Raw genomic sequence first — 16,170 nt, forward strand, 5'->3', positions numbered from 1 at the left:
GTTCCTATGTTTCTGTGTCTAAGTGACTGATGGGAACAACAATCTTTGACATTGGTCCAGTATTAAGCGAGATCGCTGCAGTTGGCAGTCAGCGAAACAAGCTATAATGTAAATTAACAGGGCAATTGTGCAGCTTGTATTTACTTTCACTTCGCTCGTTTTGCCACTGACAGACTCAGAGTAAGTGTCTGACAACATTATGGAAAGGATTTCTAAAGAGGTTTGACCTTTCTGTTAAAGAGTAAGATCCTTTTTTTAAACATAAAAACATCTGCAAAATTGCGTTCGCTAAACCCACCAGACTCCATGTAAATAAACAGTAACTTTAGCATCGTAAAATACACTTCATTCAAAGTCGACAGAAACAAAATAAAACTATGAAAGCCGTTTTGGGTCGTCTTTCCACTTTTCCAGTTTTGTAGTTTTGGTTGAAATAAACACATAGTTTACCGATTTACGTGTGGAAATATGTTGGCTTATACACGCTAAAAGTATTGTTTTTATATACAGTATGTGTTAGAGCCTGACCGATATATTAGTGGGCCGATATTAGCCATTTTCCAAACTATCGGTATCGGCATTTATAATGGCCGATAAATGAATATTTAAAAAATAAAAACTGACGAAACCCCCTGCAACCATGTTCTGAGTGTTGGCGTTGTATAGTTAGTCCACCAGAGGGCGCTCTACAACCTCCCTGTTGGCAACACTCTTTGATTGTATTTTTTTGTTATTGTTTTTTTTTTTTCAAAGGACTTTAAGTTTCATATCTTAAGTTTTTATTTTTATACATCTGTTCATGTTTTGTTACGCATTTCTGGATTTTTAAAAAATATATATCAGCCGATATATCGAAATATTGGATTTTTAAATCACAAAATATTTGTATCGATATCGGCCTTAAAAATCCTTTATCGTTTGGGCTCTAGTATGTGTGGGTTTAGCTCTAGCAACCTTAGAGAGGTTTCTGAAAGGTCTTAAAGAGCTTTTAAAAAGGTCTATCTATAGAGATCCTTTCCCTAATGTTGTCAGACACTTAAAATAATAATCTTAGCCTGTCAGTCGCAAAGTAAAGCCCTTTTAGTGGACCAAATTGACACTGAACATTTGCCCCATATGGTTACATTGCAGCCCGGTCTGCCACTGTCGGTTACAGCATTCGTGCTTAATACTGGACCAATTTAATCATTGGTTGTTTCTATCAGTCACTTACACACAAAAACATGGGAAAATAGGGTTTTCTAGGTTGAAAAAGAATGAAATGACCCTTTAATAAGAGATTTCACAACCATCAGAGAGGTTGTGACCAGTTGCAGATATAACAGTTCAGTTTGTGGTGTGTTGATATTTATTTCAGTCTAGCTCTCACATGCACAAGAAACTGGAAAATGCGCATTATCTCTGTCATCCATGTCTTACGAATGTGTGTTGTGGATAAATGCCAGAACACACATGGACCATTTCTTATAATTTATCAACATTTTGGCTTCTAAAATTATCCTCCCTTTTAAGTGTAGAACTTTGGCCCTTTCCCAAAGCAATCCCTATCCACTATTACTTCAGTAGTGAAGTATCACTCCACATAAAATAACACAGCAGTTGTGGAGGGCACTCTTCATTCAGGGATCAAGCAGCGGTACCCATCAAAAGGGATTTTAAATTGTAAAACAGCTTTACGTAAATTAAGTTTTTTTTTCTCAGACTACAAAAAAAACATTTTAAATAGCTAATGTCATTTTCAATTACAAATTTTCAGCAGTTTCATGGTGTGGTTAAAATTGCCTCGGCTCTCATTTGGATTAGCATGGGTGAATCTCAGTTTTCTCTTCAATCAGTACGTTGTTTATGAAGCAACACTTCCAAATATTCCTCCAGTAACTCAATGTTGGGTTCTGCATCGCTATGTTCCCGCTGATATTTGCCTCAGTGACAAACTCAGGGGTGCTTTGGGAAATAATTTCATAATTTCCATCCCAGCTTTTGGCACCAATATAATGCAGATTCAGGAAGCTGATGTTCTTGCAGTTTATATTTATTCACATATTTACCTCAAAAAAAGGAGAGAGCAAACAAGGACAACAAACTGCTGTGCTGCTGTTCTTCTCTGTCTCGGTTCAGTCCAGCAAATGTGCAGACATAAGCCTGCCTGACCACGAGTGGGGACTGAGGAACTGTCCATGGTGCTGAACTGTAGGCCTGTTAAGACCAGCTCCAACAGTTGTAACAGGAGCAGGTTTACACTGTGGCATGCACTCCACACTCTCAACCCCGAGCAGGAAACATCCGTCACCATGAATACTGATAGACAGTTAGCTCACTGAGCTGTTGTATTGTAGAGTATTATGTGCTTTACCTGTGGATGCATTACACCTCCAAAACAATGATCACTTGCTACAAATGTTCTTATTTTTAATTAGTGCGTGCAAATACTGTAAGATAATGGGAATACAGAACATAATTTATTTAAGAAATGTTTTAACTTTTCTATTTTTACTTCACTTATCTGCAGTGTTGGGAAGGTTACTTTGGAAATGTAATAGGTTACCGATTACAAGTTACCCTATTTAAAATGTAAGACTAGTGTAACTATTTCAATTCTTATGACAAGCTATGGCGCTGCAAATTCAAACAGGAGAACCAATCGAAAGCATCAGAACAGCATTGTACTTTACTAAATGGCTATGGATGGGAATGGAAATGGAAGACGTGCACATGAAAAATTACAAAGCAACTAAATTAATATTATTCGACATATAGCCTATATTTTTACAGACAATTTTCAGATGTAACCCCCAATGTAATCATGAACATTTTTATAAGTAACTGTAATTTAATTACACTTTTTTTTTCTAGGAACTGTAACCGATTGTAGTTACCTTCATTCTGTAATTAAATGACGTTATGCTGTTACATGTAACTAGGTCCTCCCCAACACTGCTTATCTGTGATTTTAACCAAATCCTCTGGTCTGACTGGCTAGTAGTCCTTACCTGGGTACTGTCAGGGCACGCCCTCATACTCTGCTTCTGACTGACTAGTAGTCCTTACCTAGGTACTGTCAGGACACGCCCTCATACTCTGCTTCTGACTGGCTAGTAGTCCTTACCTAGGTACTGTCAGGGCACGCCCTCATACTCTGCTTCTGACTGGCTAGTAGTCCTTACCTAGCTACTGCGCATGTGCGACTCCCAACAAAGATGGAACAGAAGTGAGATGTCTCACTCTGTAGCTAAAACAGAGAGCTCAACACACAATGTGCAGTAAAACAAAAATATGGTGTTTTTTGAAAAATAAACCATGTAAACCTATTCTGCTACAACCTCTAAATACAATTATGAACCTGGAAATTAGCATAATATGAGCACTTTAAAGTTTCTGTTTTATTGTTTAATTATTGCGTAAAGCATATAAACATACTTTTGTGTTGGAGTTTGTAACATTCCAAATTGTTAATTTTGACTAAAAGATTTCCATTTTTACTATACAGTAAATGCATATCGGTTCCAAATATCTGTTCCATTGACCACTAATAATCGGTATCTGTATTTATAAAAAAAATTGGTCGACCCCTACAATTTATAGCAGTATAACTATTTTAATACTCAAACTAGATGCATAATTATGATCAATAACCCTATTGGCAAGGAAACCAATCATGTAATGATCAAGCTTTAGTGGTGTCACCTATGTCCACAGCTCTGTGAGCACGTCCTGCTGTCACTTCTGAGCTCTTAACCTCCTGTTTGTGTCACCACCGTGTGATTCAGACAGCTAAAGCTAACTGCCCGCCCTCTGTCTACCAATGCCAGACTGAGTAATGCCTATGCCCTCAGTGATGTTAAATCACTGGCACTTGGTGAAGCGTGTAACCTACTGCTGACACCATTCCTAATTCACATTCTCAGTGCTTATTCCAATATGCAGCTGTGTTTATCATCAATAAGCACAGAGCAGAGCGAATTTCCACCCTCTACCAATCTCCATTTCCACATTTTCAGCCTGCAGTCAGTTTGGAGAATGCATGGCGTTTGGGTTTGTGTGAGTCAGAGTAATGTTTGGTGATAAAGAGTTATAGCGGGATATGACTGAGCCTGACCGCTGAAATGAAGCTATGAGCTAAGTTGTTGTCCAGGACTGCTTACACACCTCACGTCTTATTGAATGATGCTTTGGCTATTGGCTTTTTACGACAATAATAGCGATAATAAACTTTATATATACAGCACTTTTACAGCCACTAAAGTGCTTTCTAAACAAAATAAGAGCCTCTTCTTCTTTCTCTTCAACCTCGTATGACATTTATGATGATCATGATTTTGTTTTGCTGATTTGATTTGAGGGTTAATGTGTGTGTGTTTGTGTTTGTGTGTGTTCTCCTTCATTCAGGTGGACCAGCAGCCTTCTCTCCTGGTAACCTGAGCACCAGCAGCAGCACCAGCAGCACCCTGGGGAGCCCCGACAATGACGAGTACATCCTCTCCTTTGAGACCATCGACAAAATGAGACGGGTGTCCTCATATTCTTCGCTCAACTCCCTTATAGGTAACAACTAGAGATGGTCTGATACAATTTTTTACTTCCCGATACCAACTCCAATACCTGAACTTGCGTATCGGCCGATCCGATACCAGTGTGTCAATATTTGATTATGTTTTCACAGCTGTATACTACTGTCCCTGTATGGATGTGATATGATTTCTATCTTTGTTGTACAGTCTGGCTCAGGTTTAACTTTTTTGTGAAACATGAACAAACATAAACAATGAATGCCATAGAACTTGTTTCTATTATCCAGTTTGACAGTCAGTCACAACAGAAAATAGATTTTTTTCCCGGGCTAAATTACGTGGTATCCAATCAGTGCATATACTCCAGTACTCCAGTACCGATACCAGCATTTTAGGCAGTATCGGAGGCTTTTCTGATACTGGTATCGGTATTGGAACATCTCTAGTAACAACTAGCCAGTAGTGCTACACCCCTGGTGGTAGCATTATCACTGTTACTACTGTAGACTTCAGGCAGGGTGAGGTATATGCCTGGCTATGTGTTGTAATCCAAAAAACTATTTTATTTGTATTTTTAAAGGGGAAACTACATTTATTTTTTACAGTTAACACTTGAAATGATAAATGTACTTTTATGACATTTAACCATGTATCCAATTAATTTAAATAGCTCACGTTACTGTATTGTGTGAACAGTTGTATGTGGTGTTTTCTCTTGCGGGGTGTAAATGTTCCATTAAAACAAGTTCCTTCCGGAGACCATTTTGCAGAGCCACCGTCGCTGCGTCTGGAGTTTAGCGACGATTGGGGTTGGTTTAAAGAAATGCAAACAACCCAGAGCGTTGTTGCCTCCTATCCTGGAATGCATGTGTGGTGTAGCCAGACCTCACTCCACAGCGCTGTGGAGATCTGGCAATGCGAGACTGTTGTCATCATGATATCTATTTTCCATACTGTATTTCCTCTGTTAATAGTATGCCAGTTGTGCATCTAGAAGCTGTTGGCAGCATCAGTAATGTATCCTGTTGGATCATTACAGCAGGCTGCAGACAGCAGCTGGGACAGTGTTGCATGGTTTGACACACAGAAACTACCATCCAATGAGTGGACACTCCCATATCGACTTAGCATGAGAGAAAAACAGGGAGGAAAAGTAAATGGCCAGCCGAATGTGATGGCATCAGAGGGGAAGACCTCACACGGGTGAGGGTGAAAGCCCTCAAATGAGAGAGGTGACGGAGAGGAACGCTCCCAATCCAAGAATAGAGCAAGTGTAAAAACGGTTTGCAGATGTGTAAAGGACAGAGAGGAGGAGGGTGTGAACTCTGTGAGCCACCAGGGGCTATTAAAGTGCTTTTCCTCGTACACTGAACTCCAACCCGCTCACTTTGCCTCTGCTCTCGGCTGATTGGCGGGCTCCACCATGCGTCCTGACAGCCAGTTTGTGTGCGAGCAAATAGCCCATTAGCTTCTCACCCCCTCGGGAAAAGGAGAATGCAAAACTGGGGTTTCCCTTTTTTCCCTCTCTCTTTCTCATTGTTGCATTTCAAGTTACAAACCACTTGTAATTTCCCAGCTGCCCTGTCACGTCCCAGTATGTGATTTTTGTAAGGCACAATGGAAAATGAGTCGAAATGGAAAAGTAAATTGAGCTCTGGAGAACAGTGAATTTGACTTGGCATGAAGGTAGGTTCAGGTACTATAATGAAATTTCTTTTTTAGCGTGTTTCCTTCGATTTATTCCTTAAATGAATGCCACCTCTTTTTAGGTGTACCTGACTTCATATCGGTCCTGTGAGGAAGCAGCCCAATTTCCTCTGATCTTTAAATTAACTTTAACACAATCTGCTGTGTAAACCTGGATGGAGTTTCACTCCAATGCATGTGCATATTTTGTTTTGAAGTTTCATGTCCATTATTCTCTCTCTCACACAGACAAAGTCAAGGCAAAGGTGATGACATATTTTGTGTGCCCTTTTTCCTCTATGGGAAGATATTTCAGGTCATCTTCTAATCTGGGATTTATCAACTAATTCAGATTTAATCAAACCCAAACTACAATTCTGCCTTGTCAGCCAGCTGTTCTAGTAGGATTTCTTTTTAAGCTACAGGTACCATGGGACACCAAAGCTTGGGAGTTAATGTTTGATGATTAAAAAAAAACTGTTGTGGTTCAGCAGTTTTTTCAAACTGCTTGTGGGCCTTAATGCAGGCGCGAGGTCCCTGTGTAAAACAGGTTTAAAGACATATTGGCCCCTCGCCCACTAAGCTGTGTTTATTTGTTAACTGTACAAATCCTACAACACTGTAAAGGCCACACAATGTTCTCTGTGAGGCTGTAATGGAAAGGAAAACCAAATTGTAAGATGAATACAAGTTGAGGTTCCATGTTTGTTTTTGAGCTTAAACAATTGTGATGAAGTAAATGTAAAGCTGTTAATTGTAGTGATTGGTATGCTAACTTGAGTAACGATGGTAATATGCAGAGATGTGGACTCGGTGACTTGGACTTGAGTCGATTCGAGTCAACGTTTTGTGACTTGAAAGTCACACAAAAAATGAATTACTCGATGACTCGAGACTTGACTTGAGGCATGATGACTCGGATGACTTGCGTTTATTCATAAGTTTCAATGTTATCTGTTAAACATAAAATAAATTTATGTAATATTGTCATATTTCTGTCTAACTATCAAGCATGCTATGCAGCGGAATCATGATTGGACTACTCAAAAAGCTGCCCGGTATGGGATTGTCATGATTGGATGACTGGCTGTCAGTCAAACGCCTTGCTATGGCAACACGTAACTACCCTGATGGGCTACTAATACCTTGTCTTTTTGGACTGGATAAGGGTGAGAGTGATTTATCTTGGGTTTAAACTTGACACTTGCCTTTACTCGACCTGACTTGACATAACCTGTAACTTGACTTGACTCCCCCCCCCCCCCACCCCCAAATTGGTCAGCCAAATAAAATCACCCCTTCCGGGTAGACCAATGGCTGGGATTTGTATTGTGGAGATTTGAAATTTGAAATTTGTTTAATGTAACAGTAACTTTTAAAGATATATAGTTAAACACGGTGGTCTGAACTATCTGACATCTCTGCTTTGCTTATTTTTTTGCACTGTGTTGCTTTGCTAGAGCTTTGATAAACCAAATCTAGCGTTACAAACAGCAACATGTCACCTGCCAGTCTGACTGACTGCTAGTGTGGGTGGTGTCAGTTTCTTTAGTATGTGGCCCAACAGGTAAATGAGCTCTCTAACCTAATGTTAGTGAATGTGTTGACATATGAAAGCATCAAACATGCATTTTAGATGAACGTATATCCAGTTGTTCCTCGCCCCCGTTTCTAGGAGCAGGAGGTTTCTACCAGGAAGTTACTGTAAACCAACATTGTGATTGGGTCTATTGTCCCCTGTTCTCTGCAGCATGTTTACCTCGCCCCATGTAGAGTCCAACTTAGCGAGCTTTTTCATCAGTCCTGCACCAGGTGGTTTATGGTCTTCCAAGTTTTCTTTTGCCTGGAGGAGTCCAGTTCAGTGCAATATTTGTTATGTGATCCTCCTCCATAGCCCCAAGCACATGGCCCAGCCATCACTGCCATTTGCCTTTTTGGAGCCTTAAACAACTGTACCAAATTCCACGGCAATGTATCCAAAGATATTCAACTTAAAGCCAAAAATGTCAAGTTAGATCAAGGGATCACCAAAGTCAGTAGGATTTATTCTCTGGAGAACATGAATGTCGTGGCAGTCCCCCCAATAGTTATCGAATTTTTTAATTCTGGTATAATGCCAGCTATGTTTTGGGAGGTAGAGCAGGTCATCCACTAACCACAGGGTTGGCGGTTTGATCCTCAGCTCCTCAGCTCCTCCTCAGTTTCTTCTCTGCTTTCAGATGTTCTGATATATTTGTGTATGCCTCAAACATTTACAGCTCTAACAAAATGGCTATGCAGTGTTAAAAGTATTTTATGTCATCTGCCAGAATTGAGGAGGCCATAAAACCCTGATGCAGTGGTTCATTTAGACGATAATTAACATCTTTACTACTGTACATCCATTCCACTGTGCACAGGTCTCGTGTCAATTCAGTCACTGGTGCTGCGTTGAGCCAATGAGTAATGTCAGCCGTCATGTGTTTCCCTCATGTGGACCATGTAGAGGCGGTGCAGTGGTAATTTGTGTGCACCCGTAATGTAGTGTGGCGGTTAAATGGGAAATGAACCATATTTCACATTTATCAACTGGCTGTTTACTGCGGAAGGTAGCGCGCTGGCTAGCCATCGCTAATCATATCCTTCCCCTCAGGCTACAGCCTAATCACCTCTTTAACTCCGTCACTCTCTTTTTCTTCCTCTGGCCCTCTATCTTTTCATCTCTTTCCTCTTCCTTCATTCTCTCTGCTCCTCACCTTCTTTTCAGATTCCTCCTTGTGCTTATTGTATCTGCCTGTATCCCCCCAGCTGTAGCTCTCCAGCCTCCTTCACTTCCTTTTCTCTCCCGTCTTTGAAGCTTGGGACCATTGAACCCTCTTGGAATTCTCTGGAGAGGAGTCTGAGCTCTGAGAGGGCCCAGGCTTCAATCATTATCACTTCTCCACAGCACCCTGAAGAGTTTGCAGCTCCAGGGCTTGAATTGCGACAGATGAACAAAACCACCTGACAAAAGGAGAGGCTTTGTTCATTTGTATTCATGGTAATGGTGACCGCTGACAACAATAAAGCTCCAGTGGAGGAGGAGAGCCAGGTGTGTGTGTGTGTGTGTGTGTGTGTGTGTGTGTGTGTGTGTGTGTGTGTGTGTGTGTGTGTGTGTGTGTGTGTGTGTGTGTGTGTGTGTGTGTGTGTGTGTGTGTGTGTGTGTGTGTGTGTTGCTGTGTGCGCTGATTAATGATGTACATTACCTGACACTGGAGGTCATTTTCCCTCTGCCACCTCAACACATCCAACAACTGCAGAAGAGCGAAATGACCGGGGCGGTTAGCACGATGCTAATGAGCTGTTAGCTCTGCTGTCTTAATGAACTTGTAGAGTAGTGATGATGGTTACACCACAGTGAGATATATGTGCCGGTGGGTGTATTGAGTGTTTCCTCTACTGTATGTGTGTAGGTTTTGCAAGGTTCCTACGCAGTATGGAATTTGATTTTAGTCATTTCCAGGTCTGGATAAGTACGAAAAACAGACTAGAGGGAGTATGGAAAAAATATTTGTTAGCAGAGTTTTGCCCCTATTCTGTTTTCTTAATTATCTACAAACAAATTGATCATACAAGCATGTTTTTCATGGCGTTTGGAGCAGGCCGCCAGCGTAGCCAAAATGTTTACCACTGTGTGAGAGAGTGCGTGCCAGAGCGAGCTCGATGTCGTCGAAAGCAAGGCGAGAAGTATGTTGTGCAACTGAACACACTCCTACGCAGAACTGCCTCTATGCCGGTACGTCACAGTCTGCAAAACAGCTCTGCCCCAAGTGCGAGATGTTTGAAAGAGGAATGTCTTCCAACTTTTTGCGTAGGAGTGTGTTTTAACGGCCAAATTTGGATAAATGCAAGTTTTCTTGGCTGGCTTGACAATCCCAAATATATAACCTGGTCGGCTAAGGATTCCAAATGGGAAATGAAAGCTAGATGCAAATCTTTCCAACATGGGGGAGGTGGCAATTGTAGGCCATATGCAAAAGCTCTGTCGTCTTGTCACAGCATCCTCTGCACCCAGAGTCTCAACGTTTTTGGCACACCCAACAAGAGACCAAAGACTGACCACAGCAAGTAATGAACCCACCAACGCAATTTGTACTCTGATGTCAAATATGGTCCGAAAAATTGAACTAGAATCGAGCTAGAATCTGGAAATTTGAGTCTAGAACGACATGTAATTTTGAGATGGAAAATGTGTAGGAAACCCTGGTTTTGTGTGTATTGTCTGAAACTTTCCCTGGAAACAGAATTTTACATGCGGGTAAATTCAAATATGTTCAACTCGTTTATTTGCTTTGTGCGTTTTTTTCTAGGTGTGTCCTTCAACAGTGTTTACACTCAGATCTGGAGAGTGCTGCTACATCTCGCTGCAGACCCTTTTCCTGAAGTGTCAGATCTGGCCATGAAGGTCCTCAACAGCATAGCATACAAGGTATGTTGTGTTTGACCCTTTAAAACTACTGGACTACTGGTTCTTCCTGTTTTCATCATACACAAATGTTCAAAGCTTATTGTTGAAGCCATTGTCAGGATGTTGTCCTTTTGATTGGTTGCTTAAAATATTGAGGAGCCAAGATTTGAAGCTTTTTCCCTGCCATACTCAATAATACATAATTTTGAAGATGAGTATCCACACATGTTTTGAGTGTAACATAATGGGGGTGTAATAATTGACTTTTTGTCTCTGTATCCGTATGTCAGTTCTTTTTATCACATGATTATGCGGTGAAAAAGCTCTGTTTCTAGCACACACAGACCCCACCCTCCCACTGGCATTTCCTTCTTTCAGAAGGCCATTACTTTTGTGCAAATGCAATTAAGGGCCAATGACTCCCCCAGGCTTGGCAGAGCAGAGCAAAGAGGCTGCCGTAATTTAAGAAACCATAATAACCACTATAGTCCACCACCCATCCTAACCCTCAGGCAGAATGTGTTGCGTTTCCCACCACCAACACCGATCGTCCCCTCTGTTAACTTCAGAAGAGCAGCATCTCTGCGATGGGCTGCAATAAAAACCAACAGGACTTGATTTCCAATGTAACGCAATGGAGTTCTCTTCTTACAGCTACTGCACTGTGCTGTCTGTGTGGCACCACAACACACTTCTGTAGTAGAAGTGTCTTTGTACCTGCAGACCTGAAGTCAAATGAGCAAACTGTGGTGTCATATTTATTTAAAAAATGACCACGCTGACAGCCAACATATGGAAACGGCTGAAACAGAAGTACAATTCAATCAAGCACTGCATCTGCCCCAGAACTTCTGCATCATCTTTACACGTCTGCTAATTGAAAGAGCTGTAGATTTTAGGCTTGAGACGTAGGGCTGGGCGATAAGGCTGAACACTGTATCACGATATAAGTGTTTCATATCGGTCGATATTGATAATTATTGATATTTTTTATGACCTATTTAAAATAGGTAACCAGGAGAAAAATATATTAAATTTAAAAAAATTTATTTTAAACTTAACATTCCTCTGATTATAATCTTCTCAGTTATAAAAGCAGAAATGTCACCACAACCATGGAAAACACTCAAATAATTAAAATGTAAACATAGGTCTAAAATCACAATGAAGACTTAACAATTATCTCTTAACATTAAGGTGCAAAATTAAATAAGTAAGAAATGATTAATAAAGTGTAATAAAATAGTGCAAAATGTTAAATATAAGAAACCTGAGAAGGAACTATTTTCTGCAGGTTTAGTGCTAGGTTGGTAACCTGGCTTCTGGACAGTGCTCAGCATGTCTGCCTCCGTTATTTCTTTGTAGTGTTTAGTAAGGCGCTGATGCAGAGTACCTCTCCATGGTGCTCTGCTGCTTGTAGTGTTTAGTAAGGTGCTGATGCAGAGTACCTCTCCATGGTGCTCTGCTGCTTGTAGTGTTTAGTAAGGCGCTGATGCAGAGTACCTCTCCATGGTGGTCTGCTGCTTGTAGTGTTTAGTAAGGCGCTGATGCAGAGTACCTCTCCATGGTGGTCGGCTGCTTGTAGTGTTTAGTAAGGCGCTGATGCAGAGTACCTCTCCATGGTGGTCTGCTGCTTGTAGCGTTTAGTAAGGCGCTGATGCAGAGTACCTCTCCATGGTGGTCTGCTGCTTGTAGTGTTTAGTAAGGCGCTGATGCAGAGTACCTCTCCATGGTGGTCTGCTGCTTGTAGTGTTTAGTAAGGTGCTGATGCAGAGTACCTCTCCATGGTGGTCTGCTGCTTGTAGTGTTTAGTAAGGTGCTGATGCAGAGTACCTCTCCATGGTGGTCTGCTGCTTGTAGTGTTTAGTAAGGTGCTGATGCAGAGTACCTCTCCATGGTGGTCTGCTGCTTGTAGTGTTTAGTAAGGCGCTGATGCAGAGTACCTCTCCATGGCGGTCTGCTGCTTGTGCCGTGTAGCAGCTGCAGATGTTGTTGGACGTTGATGGCGAATACGGCTGTGCTCCAAAGTGTGAGCGCGGCTAAGGTGGTAAAACAAGTTTATGGTATCACCAGTGTTGGTGGGGACGACGGTCTGATGACATTGGTCTGTCTACGGTCAGACTTATAAAATCCCCAAAAACTGCCATACTGACTCTGTTTTATCAACAATTTCCTTGCTTGCTGCGGCACTCACTTTCCACTTATCACCACGTTCTGTTATTGAAGAACACAAGACAGCAATGTGGCGCAACCAAACTTGATACTGTTACATGATTGGCTGTCAGAGTATTGGCTGTTACACTCATATGTCAATGGTTACACTCCCTACGTTGCTAGGTTACCAGAGAGCAAGTGCCTTTGTTCATGCAACCAAACTTGCTTCACAACCTCTGGTTGCTTCTGATGAAGAATAACAAGTTATCGAACGTTTTATCGACCGCATTTTCTGTTGATATTGATTACGTGTCTATTGCGAGACATATCGTTATCGTTTTATCGCCCAGCCCTATTGAGACGTGACGCAACTGATGGATAAAACATGAGGACTTGACTCAAGCTTTCACTGCCTCGAGACTTGACTTGAAACCTGAAAGCAAAAACATTTAATTCTCATGTTTTGACCTGTTAAAATCCACTGATGATAAAGAGTAAGACAGGGAAAGGTAACCCTTCCATTGCCACACGGCTTGAGCATTTCATTTGGAGGCCTCAGCTTTATAAATAATGCAGAAAGATATTTGAATGCTTTGTCATTTTAATGGTTAGCATTCATAGACCTGAAAGACTTGCAAATGACATGCAATGGAGACATGTGACTTGTTTCCACTGAATTGACTTGAGACTTTACTTGAACTTATCTCCTTGGACTTTGTTTATTTAGATCCCCATTAGCAACTGAATTGTAACAGTAACTACTCTTGTTAGCTTGCTAGACCAGAAAATACATCAATAGACATCCATAACATTCATAGTCACAATAAGACTTTATACATTACACAGCCACTAAAACAACCAACACCAACTCAAAGCCTGTCTAATACATACAATAGCTCTATATAATCATTTCATTGGTTACATTATTAAGAAATCCCTTAGCAACTCATCCATGAAGCACAAATAAAGTGGGATGGATAGGATTTATCCATATCACAAGAACAGACAAACACAACAAATGTATGTGTTAAAACATGTTGTGTTCCTTTCTGAAATCAAAAAATGCTTGATAATTAACTGTTCTAAACCTTCTGATGACTGCCGAGTATATAATAATAATAATAATAATAATATATGTCTAAAAGAAATGATAGGTTACTATTAAGTAATTTGGGGGTTTTAGTTATATTTTTAATAAAGCAGCTTAGAGAATAATGCAAACTGCTTTTTACAATTAACCAAGCCAATGAATTTTTCATTCCACTTACCCGTGTTCTATGAACTTGTTTCCTTTGACTTGAGGCTCGACTTGTTTTCTATTGACTGGAGGTTTGAATGCGACTTCTCTCAGTTGACTTGATTGATTTGACTCGGACTTGTCTTGAGAAATTTGACTTGGACTTGATTGAGTTGACTCAGTCTTGATTTATTTGAGACTTGAATTTGTTGTGTTGTTTGTTGTGCTGATTTAGATTTAACTGAAATAATCGGACCGGGATGAGATCACACACTCCTCTTTGGCTCTGGTTTATAAACCATAATCATAGTAATAATAAATAATAAAATAATAAATGTGGAAAAGCAGTAATAAAATGAGGAAAAGCAGTTTGACATTTAGAAAAGAATGACAAACTAAACACCTCTAAATGCCTTAACTTTCTGAAGCTAATGAGTTATTATACGTGGAGCCTACATACATTTTTGTCTTGCAGAGAGCTCATCAGAGACTGCTTAATCAGAGAACGCCCATCCCAAGTTCACAAGTGTTAACATTAGCCTAACTGGGAATCCAGCTCCTTTAATTAGGTTTTTAAAATGTCAAATGTTATTGATTTGTAACAAAGTGAACAAGGTCAGCAGCTAATTAAAATTTACTTGGTTCTCAGATGATGAAGGCATTAAATGGTTTTTAATAGTCCCCTCTAGCTGCATGATGCTAGGCTGGAAGGCCTTGAGTCTTTTTTTTCTTTTTCTTTTTTTTTATCCTGTTTTTTCTTGTGTTCGTTTGTCTGTAAGTTTGACTGCTTAAAATTTGAATCCAGTTTTCAGTGCAATGTAAAAAAAAAACATTACCATACAAAGTCCTAACATGTTTGAATGGACCTTGGGAAGGCTTGAAAATAAGTGGTCATAGTCATGAAAGGAGATTATTACTTCTCATTTCCCTTTGCCTGACGCAGCAGATATCTCTATTTACACATGTAACCCATGACGCCAACCACATCTTCCCTCCATCAGTCCACTGTATCCCCCTCTCCTCCCCACCTCCATGTCATCATCATACATCAAGGCCGTTGTTGCTTTCAGTAATTTTACCGGAACATTTTAAGGTTTTTCTGAGCCTGTATCCTACCAGAGCCCTTGTTAATAGCGTGGTCTGTGTACATGCATTCATTTCTTTGCTCTGTTGACTCACTTTCCAGCCTATTAATGATGGGAGGGAGTGCAGGGAGAAGCTGTTTAAAACGGGAGAGAGGCATTGCAAGCTGTTTCCCAGCATGGAGAGTAGCAGCTGCTCGAACCGATTACCCTCGTTTCCTGCTAATGCGGGAGTTTTGCATATCATATTTTCTGGAAAGCCTGTCAGCAGATAAGACGTGTGGCCTCCTGCGTAAGCATGATGTTTGTTTACCACATGTTGAGGATCTGCAAATGTTGATGAATAATCCGTGGACGTGTTGCATTATTTAGTCGTTTTAACCGATGAGCTTGCAAATTCACAATCGTACCAGCATCCAGTATCTAGTATGTTTTGTATTTCCTAGAAATACATAAGGTGAAATTTGGTGACTTGGACAAAAGTCAAGATCGTTAATGGACCCACACTGACTGTTGCAGGCTTGATAACTCATCCACCCTGCTTCCTCGTTTTTTTTTTTTTTTTTTTTTAAAAGATCCTTTTGTTTGAGCTTTTACTAGTGTACAGCTGCACTTTGCCGCAACCTCTTTCAAACTCTCAAAATGAACTCCAGGAGGATTAATGCTGCAGTGTGGAGATCAGTTTGGCCATCTAAATCTCCGGGTTTCTTTGCATTAGGTCTGCGCATACTGCTGCCTTCACATACACAAGCTGCTACCCATCATCTTTTGGTAAAAAAATCAGCATATCCTTAATAGAAGTTATTAGTCTGCTTTTACATTTTTATGTCCTTCTCATCATATCGATCCTGTGCTAGAGTAGAAAAGGTACTTAGATTAGTGACTGAGCTACTTCCATAATAACAGCCGGCTTTACTGCTGTTTTTTTTTTCATTTCCAATTGCCTCTTAATGAATGTGTGTAAACTTTGCATTCCATACTTTCCTCTCTCCCTCGCTCTCAGCCTTTCAGACACGCGCGCACAAACGAAAGACACTTGCCGCAATTTTTGTAATTAGCATAGAAATCAAATCCGAG

The 16,170-nt window shown here is 40.6% G+C and overlaps 1 protein-coding gene across 4 annotated transcripts in view; it reads left to right on the top strand.

Annotated features, from left to right (window-relative positions):
* The window catches only part of rptor (regulatory associated protein of MTOR, complex 1), a 261,324-nt gene that overhangs the window by 201,046 nt on the left and 44,108 nt on the right, over positions 1-16,170 (top strand). For all 4 annotated transcript variants that reach the window (XM_028566774.1, XM_028566789.1, XM_028566782.1 and 1 more), the window contains exons 21-22: positions 4,387-4,542; positions 10,523-10,641. In XM_028566774.1, coding sequence (XP_028422575.1) covers positions 4,387-4,542; positions 10,523-10,641 — 275 coding nt within the window. The remainder of the gene's footprint in view (positions 1-4,386; positions 4,543-10,522; positions 10,642-16,170) is intronic.

This window comes from Perca flavescens, chromosome 2 (genome assembly GCF_004354835.1).
Source record: "Perca flavescens isolate YP-PL-M2 chromosome 2, PFLA_1.0, whole genome shotgun sequence".
NCBI lineage: Eukaryota > Metazoa > Chordata > Actinopteri > Perciformes > Percidae > Perca > Perca flavescens.